The following is a 19,658-nucleotide window of genomic DNA, read 5'->3' as shown; positions in this document are numbered from 1 at the left end:
TATATAGTATAATAAACCACAAGGGTTTCCACCCGGGGGTCTGGAGAGCTCCCGACTGGCGACATGATCGCCGTAGGAGTAAAGGGGGGGGTTCCTCAGGGGAGGGGGGGAGGAGGGAGGGGAGCAGGGGGAAAAAGTAAAATAAATCCTCATATCGGTTTGAAAATAATTCTTGCTCAGGTAGGGAGCTGGCTCAAAATGCTTAAGGTGATGTTAGAGAATTATGGCCGATACGACATATAGCATAAAATGTATAAGCTGGAATGTTAATGGGTTAAGAGACAGGACCAAAGCAAGAAGGATCATAGATTTTTTGTTCAGATCAGGGGCACATATTTGTCTATTAGAGGAGACACATGTGGAGAGGGAAGAATGCAGTCAAATATTTGGGAGATGTAGATGGATCCAGGATATTATTTCCTCGGGACAAAGCGGTAGCACAAGGGGGGTGGCCGTGATTATTAGAGCAGGCATGGGGATTAGGTTGATAAAACACGAAACAGACATTTCAGGCAGATGGTTGATAGCTTCTTTGATGGTAGGAAGCGCCCCTCTTGTCTGCGCAGCCTACTATGGCCCGAATCTAGACGCCCCGGGGGCTTTGATGAAACTTAAAACCAACTTAATAGAGACAACAGGCCCAATAATTGTAGGGGGAGACTTTAATCTTATTTTTGATAGAGATCTAGATAGAACATCAAGAGTGAGATTTCCCCCCCCCAAAAAACCCAGTTTAGAACTTAAGAATATTATGAGGGATTTTAATTTGATGGACATTTGGAGATTCAAAAATCCAGGGGGAAGAGATTTTTCTTTCTATAGTAGAAGATATGGGCATCACTCTAGGATAGATTTCTTCCTGGTAGATAAGAACCTCTCATCGGCAGTTAACTCTATATCATATGTCCCTGCAATTCTATCAGATCACTCAGTGGTGGAAATGGTAATCAATATGAAACAGAAAAAACATTACAGGAGATGGACACTGGATCGGACGCTGCTGCTGGATGAAGGGGTCAGACAGGATTTAGTGACCCAGTCTGAAGAATTCTTTACAGTCAATACAGGGTCAGCAAATAAACAAATCGTCTGGGAATCGTATAAAGCTTTTTCCCGAGGTTTGTTAACAACCCTGATGATCAGGAGGAATAGACTGAGGAAAGAGAAAAGGGAAGCATGGATTTCAAGAATTAAGCTGAAGGAGCTGGAGTTACAGAGGGCATCGGCAGAGGAGTCGGATAACAGGCAAATCCTTCAGAGAGAGCTCGATTGTCTGCGAGCAGAATTTCAAGCAGGGTTGGACAAGGATCTGAAGGAAAAGTGGGACATTAGTAATTTACAGCAGTTTGCTTACGGTGAGAAGTGTGGGCGTCTCCTGGCCTGGAAGGTCCGATCGGACAGAACAAGAAATCAGATAGATAGTTTGGTTTTATCAAGTACAGGGGAAAAAACTAACGAGGATGACTGTATAAGAGAAGAAGCAAAGAGATACATGCAGTCCCTATATGGACCTAACTCCTCTATGGGTAAGCAACAAGCAGAATCCTGGTTTGCAAATTTTCAGCTCCCTAAGTTATCTGAGTCAGACAGCTCTTACCTTAGTTCAGAAATCAAAGAAGGGGAAGTCAGGGCTCAGTTGGCGAAAATGGCTAAGGGCAAAGCCGCAGGCCCAGATGGGCTTCCAGTGGAGATGTTTAAGATCGTTTTAGAGCAGATCATAGGGGTTCTGACTCTATTATTCAACGAAGTTTTACTCAGGGGAGGACAGGTACCTAGGTCATGGGCGGAGGCAACGGTCACATTATTGTTGAAGCCAAACAAGGACCCGAGTAGGATAGAGTCCTACAGGTCCATTTCATTATTAAATGTGGACTATAAAATATTTGCGGGGGTACTGGCTACGAGACTAGCAAAGGTAGTAAAATCGGTAGTACATTGTGACCAAAGGGGCTTCATTCCGGACAGGCAGCTCAATGAGTTGACTTTTCAAGTGGTAGCAGCGATTGATCTGGCTCAAGAAAAGAAGCTGCCTCTGACCATAGTAGCAGTAGACGCCGCGAAGGCATTTGACCAGGTAGACTGGAACTACATGTGGTTGGCGATGGAAAAATTTGGCTTTCCTATGAACTACATAACAGCCATTAAGCTGCTATACCCAGCCCCGACAGCAAAGGTCCTAGTAAATGGTTCATTGACTGAGCAGTTTCATATCTCCCGAGGTACTCGACAGGGATGTCCCCTATCCCCCCTTTTGTTTGACTTATATATAGAGCCTTTCGTTTGTTTATTAAGAGCTGATCCAATAATTAAACCCTTTAAGATGGCGGATATGGAGCTTAAGTTGGCATTGTATGCTGATGACCTGTTAATGTATACGATAAATCCGGATGTATCGATTCCCAGACTATTAGATGTTGCAAAGGGGTTTGGTAATATTTCGGGGTACTCAATTAATGCCGAAGAGACGGAAATAATGGAATGGAATCAGCAGTCTAGTTCGATGGGGAAGAAGAATAAAATGAGGTATCTGGGAATCCATCTGGTCAATGAGATAGATGAAATCCCCAAAATTAATTTAGAAAGGGTCATTAAAGACACAATTGTTTTATTGCAACGTTGGTCCTCTCTGCCTTTAAATATATATGGGAGAGTGAATCTCCTGAAAATGATAGTGCTTCCTAAGGCCACTTTTCTATTTAATGCAATCCCATTATCTTTTCCAGCACTCTTAATTAAAAAACTACAAGGAAAATTGGGCTCATTCATTTGGAATGCCAAAGGCCCTCGTATAGCATGGAAGAAATTAAGAAGGGGTCTCAAGACAGGAGGGCTAGCGTTTCCAGACTTAATGTTGTATTGCCATGCTTTTCATTTTAAACATTTCAGAATTATGGCGGGCCATATGGACCAATCATCAATGGGGTTGCTATTCTCTGTTTTATTAAAGGACGTCCCTCAGGGATCTAGTTTCTTTCTTTACAAGTTTGGGGACCCAAAATTCTTCAAGAAAGTAAGGTTGAAGATTTTAAGATCAGCTTTGAAAAATTGGGTATATGTAAGGACTAAACTAAACATCTCTTATTATGCGCCGCAGGCACCCATATGGGACTCACCAGGCCTCCCTGCCTGCCTTAATGATCAACTATCACTACCTTTGAAGCAAGCAGGGCTGGAGAGGTGGGGAGACCTGCAGGGAGATGGCCAACTCTTAAGCTGGGACACTTTGTTCAATCTAACTAGGGGAGCCCTGACGCGGTTTAAATACTATCAATTGTCAGGCTGGTGGACAACGAGATCTGTGACACCCAATGATAATAACCCCCCTAACCCTAAATTTGAAGCGGTAGCCAGAAGGGGTAAGTGGAAATGCCAAATATCTTTCTGGTATTCGGCAATGTTGGAGGGGGAGGATGTGACGCAGGCTGAAATCAGTAAATTGTGGTGCAACGCTCTTACCCCGGCCAACGGGCCTTTTATGGATTTCTGGCAAGACTCCTTCAGGGTGTTAACCCCTTCAGTGCTAATGACAAGGGTAACTCGTCATGGAGTTTCCATTGATTTCAATGGAAAGTCAATGGAAGTGCATCATGTGCCTTAGCAGCCAAGTGGTTAAATGCTGTAATCAAGCCGGCTGCGCTGAAAAGAAATCACATATACACCATATATAGGGTTTATATAACTCCGAAGAAACTGGCAAAATTCTCAAATATTGACTATAATTGCCCAAGGTGTGGCTTCTTGAGGGCAGACGATGTTCATATGTTTATGGATTGTCCTGAATTGGCGGACTATTGGGGGAAGATAAAGGAATTTTTGGAAGAAGTACTCTCAATGCCTATAGCACTTCCAAGGTTTACAGTTATGTTTGGGCTTGTTACGAACTATCAGGTGAATGACCTTCCCACTAAATTCGTATTCTTTATCATCCTCTTAGCAAGGCGTGAGATTTGTAGGGCATGGAAAGACCCAACTCCCCCTACCTTTGCTAATTGCCTGAGGCAGATTATGTTAACCTGCAAATCAGATGTGGCATGTGATCCCAGAAGTGAGACGAATGTTTGGGCAGCCTTGGTGGCATGGCAATCTCGATGATTGGTTTTCCAATGATTTGTCTGGAGCCCTGCTGGTTCCCCGTACTCCTAAGTAGCAAGGGGCGCACACAGATCGGCGAAAAAAAGGAGTTTGGAGGGGAAGGTAGTGGCTGCTTGAGGGTACGGGCAAACCAACTTGCATCAGGCCAAAACTAACGAGGGTCGGTGCAGAACGGCCAGTAGTGCATGGAGGAGCCAGTGTCCTATCAAGAGTTCCATTTGTGATATATGAGGATTACCAAGAATAAAGAAAAAAAAAAAAAAAACTAACTACTGTTTCTTACACATATATCGTTACTGGAGGTAAGTAACTTGTGCATCTGAAAGAAACAGGTTAGTATTAGATTCCTTACCTTAGAATAGATACCCCAGCAATACCAACCCCGGTGATGGGGCTGCGAACCAATGATCACACCAGAAAGTCCTGGAGAACGGAACGGCCGAAAAAGCCATCTCTCTGGACTTGGCTGTCCAGGCAGTAGTGTCTTGCGAACGTGTGCAGCGAGGCCCAAGTAGCACCCTGACAGATGTCCTGCAAGGGAACTCCCCGGCCCAGGGCAGTAGTAGCCGCCGTGGCCCGAGTGGAATGGGCACGAAGCCCCACAGGAGGCTCCTTTCGAGCCAAACCAAAAAGTAACAAGCCTTGATGCACAACATGACCCACCGAGAGATGGTCCGTTTGTGCACCGCCCGTCCCTTCTTAGCACCCACGTAACCAACAAAGAGTTGGTCATCCACCCGGAACTGGCGTGTGCGATCCAAGTAGAAAGAGAGCGCACGTTTTGGGTCCAGACTGGGGAGCCTCTCTTCCTCTTGCGAGGGATGCGGAGGCGGAAAGAAGGTGGGCAAAGTGATGGACTGCCCGATGTGGAAGGCTGTGACTCCCTTGAGCAGGAAAGAGGGTCGCGTCCGCAACACAACTTTGTCCGGATGGACTGAAAGGAAAGGAGGCTTCGAAGAAAGGGCCTGGAGCTCACTCACTCTCCTGGCAGAGGTGATGGCAACCAGGAAAGCGGTCTTCAGAGTAAGTAGGCGAAGAGGACAGTTATGAAGTGTCTCAAAGGGAGCGCACATCAGAAAGGTAAGAACAAGGTTCAAGTCCCACTGAGGCATCACGAAAGGGACTGGAGGAAACATATGGGTGATGCCCTTTAAGAACCTATGCACAATGGGGGACATGAACAACGAGGGCTGATCAGGTAGCCTTAAGAAGGCGGAAATGGCCGAGAGGTAGCCCTTAAGAGTGCCCAGAGCAGAGCCCAGCTGGGCAAGAGAAAGAAGAAAGAGGAGAACCTCTGAAATAGGGGCAGAAAGGGGATCCACAGCCTTTGCTGTGCACCATGCCACAAACTTGTTCCACCTGCAGGTGTATACCGATTTTGTGGAGGTACGCCTGGCTGCCAGAATGACATTACAGACTTCAGGAGGCAAGTCAAATGGCCTCAACTGCCGCCGCTCAATCTCCACGCATGTAAGTGGAGACTGGACAGGTTCGGGTGGAGGACCGTCCCCTGCTGCTGCGACAGAAGGTCCTCCTGAAGAGGCAGACGAATCGGGGGATCGACAGACAGGCTGAGTAGCTTGGGATACCAGAACCTCCGTGCCCAGTCCGGAGCCACAAGGATGACTTGGGCCCGGTCGCGCCTGATCTTCTTCAGCAGTCTGGGCAGAAGTGGTATAGGCGGAAAGGCGTACAATAGACCGCAACTCCACTCGTGACGAAAAGCGTCTCCGAGCGAGTGCCGCCTTGGAAATTCCAACGCGCAGAACTGATGACATTGCGCGTTCTCTTCTGTGGTGAATAGATCTAACCAAGGCTCTCCCCACTGCTGAAAGAGACGTTGTGCCACGTCCGAGTTCAGACGCCATTCGTGATCCATCATGCACCGGCGGATGAGTTCAGCCCTGGCGTTCAGGGGACCTGCCAGGTGTTGAACAACCAGGGTCACGCCCTGATGTTCCAGCCACTGCCAGAAGTGCAGGGCCTCCTGGCATAGGGTCCACGACCCCACCCCACCCCACCCTGTTTGTTGCAGTACCACATGGCAGTGGTGTTGTCCATGAACACCTGCACTACACTCCCCCGGACAGAGGGGAGGAATGCCTTCAGTGCAAGTCGGATCGCCCGCAGCTCCAGAAGGTTGATATGGAGCTGGGACTCCGCCGGAGACCCGAGGTCTCTGATCGCCGCCTCTCCCATGTGGTCTCCCCAGCCCCGGAGGGACGCGTCCGTCACAACTACGTGCTCCGGTTGGGGTAGGGAGAGGGATCTGCCGCTGACCCAATCGCGGTCTGTGAGCCACCACTGCAACTGTCTTGCAGTGCCCTCCGAGATCAAGACATGGTCGGACAAGTTGCCCTGATGCTGGGCCCACTGAAACTTCAGGTCTCACCGCAGAGCCCGCATCAGCCACCTGGCGTGATGCACCAGAAGGATGCAGGAGGCCATCAGCCCCAGAAGCCGCAGCGTCAACCTGACCGAGACCCGGGATAAAGACTGAAAGATCAGAATCAGAGCCTGAATATCCCGAACCCGCTGTTCGAGAGGATAAACCCGAAACTGTGCCGAGTCTAGAACTGCTCCGATGAACTGGAGCTTCTGAGAGGGCCACATGTGTGACTTCGGCACATTGATGGAGAACCCCAGCAGGTGCAGGAGGTCGGCCGTAGTCTGGAGGTGGCTGACGACTGTCTGCGGCGAGCCCGCCTTCAAGGCGTCTAGGTAGGGGAAGACTGAAACCCCTAACCTGCGCAGATTAGCTGAGACCCGGTAAACTGAAAGTGCTCGTGGCCAACCATGAACCGCAGGTAGCGCCGGTGTGCCGGCAGGACGGGGATGTGGAAATAAGCGTCCTGCAAGTCCAACGCTACCATCCAGTCTCCTGGGTCCAGGGCAGCCAAGACCTGAGCCAGTGTCAGCATTTTGAACTTCTCCTTCCGGAGGAAGCCGTTGACGTTCCGTTGATCCAAGATAGGGCGTAGGCCCCCCTTGCCCTTCTTGGGTACCAGAAAGTAGTGGGAGTAGCAACCACACCCTACTTCTGGCCCAGGAACGCGCTCGATGGCCCCCTTCGCCAAGAGGGCCGCAACTTCCTCTCGCAGAAGAGTCAAGTGATCCCCCGACACGCGGTGGTACTGTGGTGGCATGGCTGGAGGGGTCGCCTCGAAGGGGAGGGAGTAGCCCCTTCAGACGATTTGCAGCACCCACATGTCCGAGGTGATGTCGAGCCGGTGGAGGAGGTTATGGCGAACCCTGCCCCCCACTGGCGTCTCGTGGGCCTGAAAGCTCGGACTAGGAGGACTTTGAGGCAGATGCTGCGGGGGTGGACTGGCCGCCCCGTTGTCCCGGGCACCGCCACGGCGGTTACCACGTCCGCCACCGCGCTGGATGGTAGTCTGCGGCCCGTGGCTGGCAGGACGTGTGGAGGCGCCCCTTCCTTGGCCACGAAAGGGACGAAAGGCAGCAGAATGCTGGCGCGGGGCCGACAGGCCCAAGGACTTGGCCGTAGCCCTGGAGTCCTTCAAGCGCTCAAGCGCACTGTCTGCCTTGTCGCCAAAGAGGCGACGGCCATCAAACGGCATGTCCATAAGGGTGTTTTGGACAGCAGCCAAAAAGTTGGCCGACCTCAGCCAGGCGTGGCGACGAATCGCCACCGTCGTTGCCATCACTCTACCTAGGGAGTCCGTGGTATCCAGTCCACATCTGATGGAGTACCGTGCCGCATCTCGACCCTCCGCAAGGGCTTGGGCGAGTTTAGTCCGGGCCTCCTCCGGACATTGTGGCAGCACATCCGCAACCGTGTCCCACAGAGAGTGGGTATAACGGCCCAAGAGGCACGCGGTGTTAACTGACCGCAATACTAAACTCAGGGAGGAGAACATCTTTTTGCCATATTGCTCGTACCGCTTGGATTCCCCATTGGGGGGAGCCGTCGGGAATGTGGTCTGGGAGTTAGAGGCCTGGGTGACCAGGCTCTCAGGGGTGGGGTGGGTGGACAGGAAGGAAGAGTCGCCTGGAGCCGGGCAGTGGCGTCTGGCTACGTTCCTATTTACAGGAGGACCTGTAGCGGGGCTGGACCAGGTGCCCAGAGAACGTCAGACAAGGCCTCATTAAACGGCAACAGAGGCTCCGAAGAGCTTGCCTGCGGTTTAAGGACCTCCATGAGGAGGTTAGTCCTGACGGCCGCGACGGGGAGATCAAGGGATAAGGCCTTGGCCGCCCGTGTTAACACCACACTATAGGCTGCCCCCTCCTCCGTAGCCACGGTAGGAGGGGAGACAAAGCCAGTGTCTGGCGAGGTGTCCAGACCACTGGCGTCCCATAGCTCACCTGTCCAGTCCTGATAAGACTGGCACTCACCTGCCAGAGGGTCCTCAGACCCCTCCCAATCCGCCTCGCCACCCATTTCCTGGTATCCAGGGTCAAAAGATGGGGCCGGATCATAGAAGTAAAAATCTCCCATCAGCGTCGAAAGCGGCGTCGAGCGACGCCGTTCTGATGTCGGAACCCGACCGAGGGAGGGACTGGGGACGGCGTCGACCGAGGTCGGTGCCGGGGGCGACACCCTAGGAGCCGGCGCCGGCGAGGTCGTAAGGTCGGCCCGCGACGACCCGGATCCGGCGGAGTCCAGCGGCGTCGGGACCGAAGTGGCAGACGGCGCCGGGGCCGAAGCACCCGACGACGCCGGGGCCGAAGCACCCGGCCCACTTGGGCTCCCAGTCGGGGCAGCGGGGCCCGAAGGTGCCACGGAACCCGACGGAGGAGTGAGCGACCTCAAGGCCGAGAGGAAGGCGTCAATCTCCTCGGCGTCGCGTTCTGCCAAGGGACCGGTGGGTATGGAGCAGGCCGCGATGCCTGCGGCTCCGATGGAGCCGCGTGGGCGGTGTCACCCGAACCCCCGGCCGCGTCGCGCGAGCGTCGGGGGGAGTCGGAAGGGCGATGTCGCCTCTTCAACTTCTTATGCCTCTTACCTGAGGACTTGGAGCTCGAGGAGTGGTGTCGATCCTCCGAGCCGTGATGACTCCGACTGCCTAAGCTTGAGGCGCTTGCGGGGCCGCTCCCGCCTAGCCTTCGACGTCAAGGCCCGGCAGTCGGGGCACGACTTGTCATCGTGGTCGGGCCCCAGGCAATGAAGACACCGGCGATGGGGGTCGGTAACCGACATCAGTCGGTTGCAGTTGACGCAGGGTTTAAACCCGGGCATCCCTACAGGCACTGTCGGAGTCGTTCGACTTCGAAAAAATGACTAAAGGGTACCACTGTTCCCGGATCGGGGCTTGCTGGCGTGGAAAAAATAGGAACTGACGTCAGTGCGCGTGGGCGGCGTCTAAGTACTCCGGAGACGTCATCCCGGCGCCAACGACGCCGACGACGGACCCGCTGACGACGCCTACCGACGCGCAAGGGTACTGCTACGCAAAAGTTTCCGGATCCAGTCTGACGCCTGGGGGTATTCTAAGGTAAGGAATCTAATACTAACCTCTTTCTTTCAGATTTCACTTTTCACTAAACTGCCCCTTAGTGATTTCACCTTTCTAAAAGTGATAGATGGTCTACTGGGTAATCTCTCAACAATCACTGGGTCATATTATAATATAATCCAGCCCAGTTTCATGATTATTTGAATAGTGAAATGTTCTGTGCTATAATTGTCATTTTTCTATTCCACTCTGTTTCAAACAGTTCAACCTTTAAAAAAAAAAAATATATATAGCTATCTTCAACCAGTTGTGCTATTTAGCACTTTGCTAAACAAATTCCAGTTTACAAACACCTAGAATGCTAAACAAATAAACTAAAGGTCCCCGAATACAATCCGGAGGTGGTTACAAGTCAAGACTGGCTGAAGGTGTCACCAATTATACAGAAGCACTTGAAAATTATGGCGACAAAAGTTCCAATATGACAGAGGTATATATTGGTTACAGCACTAAAAACAAGTACAATATGAGATCAAGGTTTTAAAGTGTTCGTTACATCACAAATTACCTACCGCTTCCCACGACACTTGCTTTCGTTCAGGCCACATGTATTGACCAGCGCTGCCCAGGCAGTGAGAATAACATACGGCAGGGCGGCAGCCTCAGTATGACTAAGGGATTTGGGCTTGAAAGATACCTACATTCAAGAGAAATGTCACTGTAAAAACAAGTAAAGAGCTTAATAAAAGATAAACAGAATAATACTGAGGTTTAGATTGAAACAATGGAACAGCAAGAGTTATACATTTTTATTTAAAATTAATAAAATATACTGTAGGGCACTTTATCAACAAATAATGGGGCAGATTTACAAAGCTTTCTTCCATAAAACTTACTTGTGTAAATTCAGGACTTGTCCACAGTATTGAACACCTAAAGACCAGTTCTTAATTTATAATAAAATAAGTGCTTAGGCTATTGTCAGGAGCCTACTGCAGCTTTCACCACACATTGCCCCTGCCACGCTAACAATGATAGTAACAACACAACTACTAACCATCACACTCCTACGAGTGTGACAATTCAGTGTATTTCAGACCCCCAAAGCTATAAGAATGGCTCAGGAGGCAGGTGATAGTCATTTTATATGTATATTGAATAAATATTTAACTATTGTTGTGGTCATCTCTAAATTAGCCACACAGCACCACCTTGTGGCAGACTGTCACAAGCTCCGGTGTTGACAATTAAGTGCCGGTGCCAAGCACCAGAAAGTACTGGCTCAAATTAAGCACTGTTATAGACAGATCTTAGTCTCCAGTAACTAATTTCCATCTGTTGAGACGGAGTTTCAATGGTTCCTGAAGACAGCAACATATAACAAGAAATATTTGATCAGGTTTACCTCATTTCCACTGGCTAAAACAAACTCTGATAAAGTGCCTTGTTTCCATGGAGGAAGTGCTGCCCACACCTGAAGATAAACAAACAGAAGTGTAAAATATGATGATACTCGTCTGTTACTTTCCCTGAAACCACATCGGTGTATCATTCTCCACTACTAGACACATTGAGGTTTTCAAATAAATAGATATTTCCAATCTCAGAATATACAGAAGTAAGTCTCATTATATATTCTAAACCAGGGGTGTTCTACTCTGGAGTTGCAATACTAGATGCATGACATATTTACAGGGTAATCACTCACTACATAGTGGGATAAGGCAGTGAGACAAAGCAAGAACACTTTCAACATTAGAAAAATATATATATAAAATATAAACAAAATGTAAGTGTAAATCGGGGTTGTCCAACTTTGATCGTCCATAGAAGGCCTGACATACGCAAGATTTTCAGTATATTACATTACCTCATTCATAGTCATTGAAATAAATTAATTTCGCGTAGAGATCCTGAATAGCTGGTAGCAGTAAGCTAATAGATAGAGCATATGCATACTTCTAGCATATTTTGTATTTACTGTCCAAAATGTTTTGTATTTAATTTTGTGCAACGGAATGGCATTTTAGTACTGTGCCTCAGACAATACTCCAGATGCCAAAACATGATTTTGAAATGTAGTGATCCTTTGATGTGCACAAAACAAATGACCTGGTGTACAATGTTTTCAACTCAGATCTGTGACTGGGGTGAATGATTGATTTGCCCAGCATTCCGTCCATCATCAGTTCTTTTTGCATTTGTCGCCCTTAGGGGGAAGGGTGGACCCAGATGAGGGTCCCATGCTTACCTTGCCATCAGATTAAAGCTAGCCTGGCTGATGAGGGCTGATAACCCAAACTGGTCCCAGGATGTTTGTTTCTGGATCGGGGAGGACCTGGCCTGGCAGTTCGGGCTGGATTGTTCCCATGGGGACCAGGGTCAAGACTGATTTGCATATGGCTGGGTCTAAACTGGAATGGTGTCTTGAACCCATGGGGGAGGTGGAGAGGGGGTCTCTCTGGGTCCCACCCCTATGGGTTCTAGGAAGGCAGTGTATCCCTACTCTGCCGCCTTATATTATATTCCTTTTCTCTATTTTTATTTTCCTCATATCATGTTGTTGGCAGCCAATCAGAGTGAGATGGGCTAAGGTGAAAAACACCCTGGGCCAATCAGAACTCGGTTTTTAAATTGGCGCTCCCGTGAGACTCTTGCGGAACCATCCAGTAATACAAATATTTTTAAACCTTCATTTATCATAAACTCCTGAACTAGTTTACACCAAATCACAAACAGCACAACCAGCGCACCAAGATCTAGCTTCGTACCAGATGTGGTGTGATTCTGTTTTTTGACCCTGCTTTTTTCTCTGCCCCCAATTGACGACTCACCCCAGAACTTGCCAGGAAGGAGCTGAAGTGAATTTACTTATTTTGGGCGGGAAAGTTTTGTGAAGATTTGTATATATAGGTTGCCACTGTGTTGTTATAGTTAGTGTTGCTATATTTTGTTTTCACTGAAAAAAATAAAGGTGAAAGTAACGTTATAGTTAGGTGAAGTGTTCAGTAACAACCTAAGTTTTAAACTCTAAAAATCACTGAAATTCACTAGTTATAGGTATTGTTATTTATTTATTTATATCATTTATAAAGTGCCTGAATCACCCCGGATGGGGTATCTCCGCGCTGAGGACGTGAAGAGGTGAGGACCAGGAGCTAGAAAAGTGATGTCTTGAGTTTTTTTCTGAAGGTCAAGTAATTAGTGCATTGTCGGATATCTAAGGGTAGTTGGTTCCAGATATGAGGGGCTAGGTAGGAGAATGCTTTACCTCCTAGTCTGGCTTGTTTTATACGCGGTGTGGTGAGAAGACCTTTCCCTTCAGAGTGAAGGGAACGTGGAGGGGAGTGTCTGACCAATTTATCCGACAGATATGTAGGGCCCATCTGATAAAGGCCTTTGAACACCAGACAGCATATTTTAAATTGTATTCTTTTTCGTATGGGAATCCAGTGCAGTTTGTGGAGCAGGGGGAAAGAGGGGGTACGAGGAGGGGCACTAGTTACAGGGCGCGCTGCTGTGTTCTGTATCACTTGTAGACTATTCAAGGAAGTTTCTTTGGCGGAGATCAGCAAGGCGTTGCTGAAATCTAGGCGACTGAGTACCAGGGCGTGTACCAGGGTTTTGCGTGTGGAAGATGGAAGAAAGTGGAAGACTTTCCGGAGCAGGCTTAGTGCATGGAAGCAGGCTCGTTTGGTTGCGATTATGTGCTCATCCGAGTTATCTCAGGTAACTATAACACATGCCCTAAGGTAACAATATCTCGCGCCCTTGCAACGCTCAGTTTTCTCATAAATAATTTCATTGCAAATGTTGAAGTTATTATCAATGATTTCATAAAAGATGTCATGAGTTATGTAATATGTGGGGTAATTAGCAGTGCATGGCGAGGACGCAAGCTGTGGTTACCTTAGGGCACAAGTTATAGTTACTTGCGATAACTATAACTGGTGAATTTCAGTGGTTTTTAGAGATTATAACTTTATATTGTTATTGAGCATTTCACATAAAACGTTATTTTAACCTTTCCTTTAGTGAATTTCTAGTTAAAAAAAAATGTAAAGTAATATTTAATGATCATATGTAAATCAAACCCGCCGCCAGACCCTGCGGAGATCCCCCCGCATGCAACCAACCCTACGATGCACACAACCTTCTGCCGTGCACAGTGGGTGATTGGCCACAAGGCTTAGCCTTCGTCCAGGCCCTGTGGCCAACCCTGTAAAGGCAGCCAACCCCACACTGCACAGAACCTTAGGTTATTCACAGTGAGGGGTTGGCCACAAGGCCAGGCCCTGGTGACCCCATGCCCCAGGGCTTATTATTATTTTTTTTTATAAAAGAGAGCGGGGTGCGTGGCCCCCTCCCCGGACCTATTAATGCCCTGGGGACCCCATCCCCAAGGGACATATATATTTTAAAGGAGAAGGGGGCGATTGGCTCACTCCCCGGAACCCCATTCCCCATGGCCCTCATCACTTATTGGTGAGTGACCTGGTGCCCACCCAGGGCCCTCACCATACACTCATTGGGGGCGTAGGGGGAGCCCCAAGGCACCAGCCATCTCCCCGCAAGCAGCGGGAGCCAGCATTGCTCCTGCAAAAGAGGGAGCAGCTACTAATGCTGCTCACTCCAGGTGGGGGCAATATTTTGATCTGTTTCCCTGCCCGCATCAGTGTGCGCAGCAAAACAGATCAAAACGTATGTTCCTAGTGGTTGGGAGCATTTTTAAAGCTCCTGCCCGCTTGAAGCGAACTTGGTGTTTGCTCTCCCTTGGCAGGAGATTAAAAGTTGCCCCTGGCAAGCACGCGCAAACACAGGAATTCCTGCCAGTGCCGGCAGGGAAACCACTATGTTCCAGGGGTGGGCTCCCCTGGACATAGCTACAAAGGTAAAAATAACCATATAGTTGGGTGAGAATTTAAGCAACAATGTAACGTTTTAAACAAACAAAACCACTAAAATTCACCAGGCACAGTTAGCTCAAGTAAATATAATTCATGCCCTAAGGTAACTAAAATTTGCCTCCACAATGCACAGTTTTCTCATCGATAATTTTATAGCAAATGTTGCAGTGATATTATCAATGATGTTATAGGAGATGTCATGAGTTATGTAATCTGTGCATTTGCAGCAAAATTTTAAAAGAAAAAGTTTTTGGCCTCATCTGGCACCAGGCCTTGGGGGATCACGGAATGCCTAATCTTCCCCATTATGTTTTTTTTAAAACTTTTTTTTAGGACTCTGGACTGACTCCGAATCTTAAGATGGTTGACACCACATCGTTGTTGATGTGGTGGCAGCCAATCAAATCTCAGCATGGGATCTGTTGGTTCCGTGGATCATCTGCGGCGTGAAATATACATGTTTTTTTAGCATTATAACTACTGAACGGATTTACACCAAATCACACAAAGCACTTTTTCTGGACCAAGATCTAGCTTTCTGACAAATTTGGTGTAAACCTGTTCAGCAATTTGGGCTGTAGCTGTGTCTGACGTTTCTACAGAAAAATCAATCGGGTATACACATTTTGGCACCCCCTTTTTTTTAGGATCCTGCTTGATGGATCATCCCGAAACTTTCCATGCACAAACTCGTTATAAAGTATCACTTTTTTGGATAGTTTTGTGGGGATTCACCCAATGGCGTCAGAGTTATTAACAACACAACTAAGGCATTTCTTATGGAGACACAATCCTAACTAGAACTACCCAGTGGGCGACTACCATTGGCTGTAGGCACTCTGTAGTTAGTTAGGGTTAGCAGAGATAGTGATTTCTCAGATTTTTGTCCCTTAATAACTTTGCACCCGTTTGATGAATCTCCGCAAAACATTGCAGACTTGTTCCACAGGATTGAAAGTTTTGTGGCTTTTGGTCAAAGGGGTGAAAAGAAAAAAGTGGGGGTTCTCAAAACACACTTGAAATCCAATGCATTTTACATTCACTTTTGTATTTACGTAGCGCAAAAAGAGTCAGTCGGATTTGGGTGAAATTCGCCAGGATTGAAGAATTTGGTGTGCAGAGGATTCTTTTTGTGGTTGCATCTAAAAAGGGTAAGCATTTTCAGAGTTATTACCATTGTAAACTTAGTGATACCTGCTAGCGCAGGAGTTTTGAGGTAGTACCACAGTACATAATGATGACAAGTCATTATCTGATTGAATAATGACTGTCTTTACAAAAAGTGCAGGCAGCCATGTTGTTTTAAGGCCACCTTGCTGGTGCTCTAGTTTATGGCCTTAAATATAAGTTTTAGTTTTTTTGTGTTTTTCCTAACTATTACCGCTTGATTTAAGTGGTAATAGGTAGGGAAATAGAATTATAAGTTTCTATATATTTTAAAAGAATATTACAGCATACTGAGGTACTATCAAGTTACTACCCAAGTAGTACCATGGTACCTTAAAAGCAAATATGTATAAAAATTGCAAAAATACTGTAATACACAATATTTCACAAATATAGTGTACTACAGTGTCCTTACAATTTTTTACATATTTAATTATCTCTAAAAAAGTTTCTGCATTACCAGGTAATACCTAACATGTACCCCATTACTTAAAAAAATTACAAAAAATGTACAAATGGTAAAAAACATGATACGTGCTAGGTACGACCATGGTACTGTGCAAACTGTTAAATACATATGTAGAAAAGGATACAAGAATTTCCATACTTAAATGGTAATAGGTTGGAAACAATAATAAAAACTACTACTTATCTATATTTAAGGCCTTATGCCACAACAATCCAAAAGTCAACTAAAAGGATTATGGCTGCCTTATAAATGTGTAAAGGCAGACATTAGCCAATTATACACTGGTTTGCTATCGCTATGTACCACGGTACACTACTAACTTACCGTGGTATGCTGCGGCACAACATATCACTTGAGCACAAATTTGAGATTCTATTATGTTACCCTTGTGTTACGCATAGTGTCACAAAGGCAGCACAATATTTACGTAACTTGTACAAATCTACGCAAAGCCACCATACTTCATCCTGCTTTGCCTGGCACATGTGCAGAAACAGAATGCAGTCCAAGTAGCTGCCTTGCGTTACTCCCCACACCATAAGCTATAGTCCTCCAAAATTTCAACTCCATCTGTACCGCACTACGCTGTACTGCACTACACTACTCAACTTTACGCTATTCCATTGTACGTCACTGCACTCTACACTATTTCACTGTACGGCACTCCAAAGCACGCTACTCCATTCTATGCCACTCCACGCCATTCCATTCTACGCTATTCCTTGGAAGACACCGCACTACATGATATTCCGCTTTACCCCACTCCACTGTGCGCCACTGCAGTATTTGCATCTCCTCCGTACGCAAGTCCACTGTACACACTACACTGGATGTCTACGCCACTCCACTGTACGCTACTCAACTACACGCTATTCCACTGTACGACATGGCACTCAATGCTATTTCACTGTATGACTCTCCATTGTACACCAACTACTCCATGACACTCCATTCTACGCTATTCCATTGGACGCCATTCCACTACATGGTAATCCATTTTATCACACTGCACTGTACGCCAGTATACGCGACACCACTGTACGCTTCTCCACTGTGCATACTTCATTGCACGCCACTCCACTGTACTCCTCCACTCCACTGTATGCTATTACAGTGTATGGCACTCCCCTCTATGACACTCCAGTGTACGCTATTCGACTTTCTGACAATCCACTCTTTTGCACTTCACTGTACACTATTAGACTGTACGGTACTCCACTGTACACTATTCTACTGTATGGAACCCCACTGTATGGTACCCCACTTTACGCCACTTCAGAGTATGCCACTGCACTATATTCTGCTCCACTGTACGACACTCTGCTCCCCTCTCTAGAACTGTGCTCTATAAAACTAGATTGCACTTTATTGCATTGTACGCAACTCTACTTCACTCTATCCACATACACTCCACAGTCTAACTCTACACTCCAATCTATGCCCGTACACTCCATTTTACAACACTCTATTACACTCAAGAACTCTTTTCAATACTCTTAGCGACAGCTGTCCACTCTACTGTACGGGACTCCGCTCCAATTTATAAATGTTCACTGCACTATAAATGCTACACAACTACAACATAATCCACTCCACTCTACTCTAACACACTCTAATTTACTGTATTATACTTTACTCCACTCTATGTTAAGTAACTCCACTGAACTCTACTTTACTCCACAATATGAGACTTTACTTCGCTCTGCGCCACTGTGCGATCATTCTCTCTGCGCAGTTTCAATGTGCAGCACACTACTGTACTTTAGACAACTCCACTCTATAACACTCTAATTCACTGTTTCATACTCTACCCCACTACATTCTACTACACCGCACTCAATTCCACTGTATAATAATCCACTCTACGACATTCAACTATACGATACTCACCTTCATTTTACTGTGCAACACTCCAATGAACAACACCTTAATAAATAACACTCAATACTACGACTTGAAACATATTTTCATTAAAACCATAAAAACCTGTGGAATTCAATGAAAAAAATCCAATGTTGCAGATATGTTAAAATTAGGAAAACTTTTTTTAATTCTTTTCCATACAAACTATACTAAAACTACATATACATTAGAAATTCTAATCACCTTCACATCACTATAATTCACCCACCTACGTACACAGTGTTACATTTTAACTTAACACACCATCCTGAAATTACTATAAGTCGCACAGCCTCGAACACTGTTCTCCCCTCGCTCTTCATACTACATAAACTATAACTCCTGACTCTACCATGCACTGTGTTCTGAAAACTTGAGATAATTATCATAAGTGCTGTTATGGAAGGTATATTTTCAGATGGTATAAGTAATGTCCCATGCAAGGGTATAACCAGGGCATTGAGAAGCCATGAGTTTAGGTTTATGTAGTATGACGAGTGAGGTAAGGACACTGTGTACGAAGCTGAATTACTTCTACTAATTTCAAGGAGGTGTGTTAAGTCAAAATGTAAGTTATTAGTACACTGTGTACATAGGTGGGTGACATAGTAATGTGGTGTGTAAATTGTAAATTACATAAAGTGTTCCTAACTATAAGATTGAAAACCGTTGTTTTTTCATGGAATATATATATATATATATATATATATATATATATATATATATATATATATATATATATATATATATATATACACTCTTGAGGATGAAGGATCACAAGAAAACAACAGCCATCCAGGGCAAAAATCTGGATGCCAAAGGATACAATGTGTCACAAAGAAATAAAATATCCAAGAAAGAAGTGACTCTAACAGATAGATTCACCAAAGAACAAAAATATATTTCCACTACAACGTTTCAGCTTCCGCCTTCCTCAGGTAATTTCAAGATGGTAAGGACATATATATATATATATATATATATATATACACACATACATACAAACACACACACACACAATTTGAGGTACAGGGTCATGCAGATTTCTAAGAATTGCAGTAAAGTTGAAGATCCTGAGAAGGATGGTGTAAGTGTAAGTGGTTTCGTGTCTGCCTTTGTTATGGTTTTGCGGCCTGAACACTGTAATCATATGTTATGTCATTTGCACTTTTACAGAGCACGGTTACCCTCGGGTGTCCTGGTGCTGAGCACTACCTGCTGGAAAGTGTAACAAGTATTCTACTGGTTAAAGAGCCATGTTTTCAACCCCTTCCTGAATGAAAGGAGGTCTGTGGAGTTTCTCAGATAGAAAGGGAGATCATTCCATGCCTTTGACGCACAGGAGATAAAGCTCCTGCCTCCCCAGTTGACTTTTTTAAATGAGGGGACTAGCACTTTTAGCTCCAATAGAGCGTAGTGTTCTTCTGGGGACATACCATTGGATTTTTCGCCTCAGGAAGTCGGGTCTAACTCCATGGAGAGCCTTAAAAACGGTGCATAGTGCTTTGAAGCATACTTTTTGTTTCACTGGGAGCCAGTGGAGTTGTTGTAATTCTTCCTTGACGGAAACAAATTTCGGAGCCCTTAATAACATTCTAGCGGCAGCAATCTGAGCGATTTGAAGTCTGTTGATATGCTGTCTGCAACCTGGATCCGAATGACTCATCGTGGGGGCTACGGTATACCCACAGAACTAAGACT

The 19,658-nt window shown here is 46.3% G+C and overlaps 1 protein-coding gene across 1 annotated transcript in view; it reads right to left on the bottom strand.

The window, feature by feature from the left end:
- RTN4IP1 (reticulon 4 interacting protein 1) overlaps positions 1-19,658 on the bottom strand; it is a 226,823-nt gene that overhangs the window by 160,386 nt on the left and 46,779 nt on the right. Inside the window, exons 4-5 of the mRNA XM_078648428.1 lie at positions 10,918-10,986; positions 10,085-10,209 (exon numbers count right to left, since the gene is read on the bottom strand). Of these exons, the coding sequence (XP_078504554.1) occupies positions 10,085-10,209; positions 10,918-10,986 (194 nt within the window). The remainder of the gene's footprint in view (positions 1-10,084; positions 10,210-10,917; positions 10,987-19,658) is intronic.

Source organism: Lissotriton helveticus, chromosome 6 (assembly GCF_964261635.1).
Source record: "Lissotriton helveticus chromosome 6, aLisHel1.1, whole genome shotgun sequence".
NCBI lineage: Eukaryota > Metazoa > Chordata > Amphibia > Caudata > Salamandridae > Lissotriton > Lissotriton helveticus.
The sequence above is the reverse complement of the archived record's forward strand: the minus strand, read 5'-3'. Positions and strand labels throughout refer to the sequence as shown.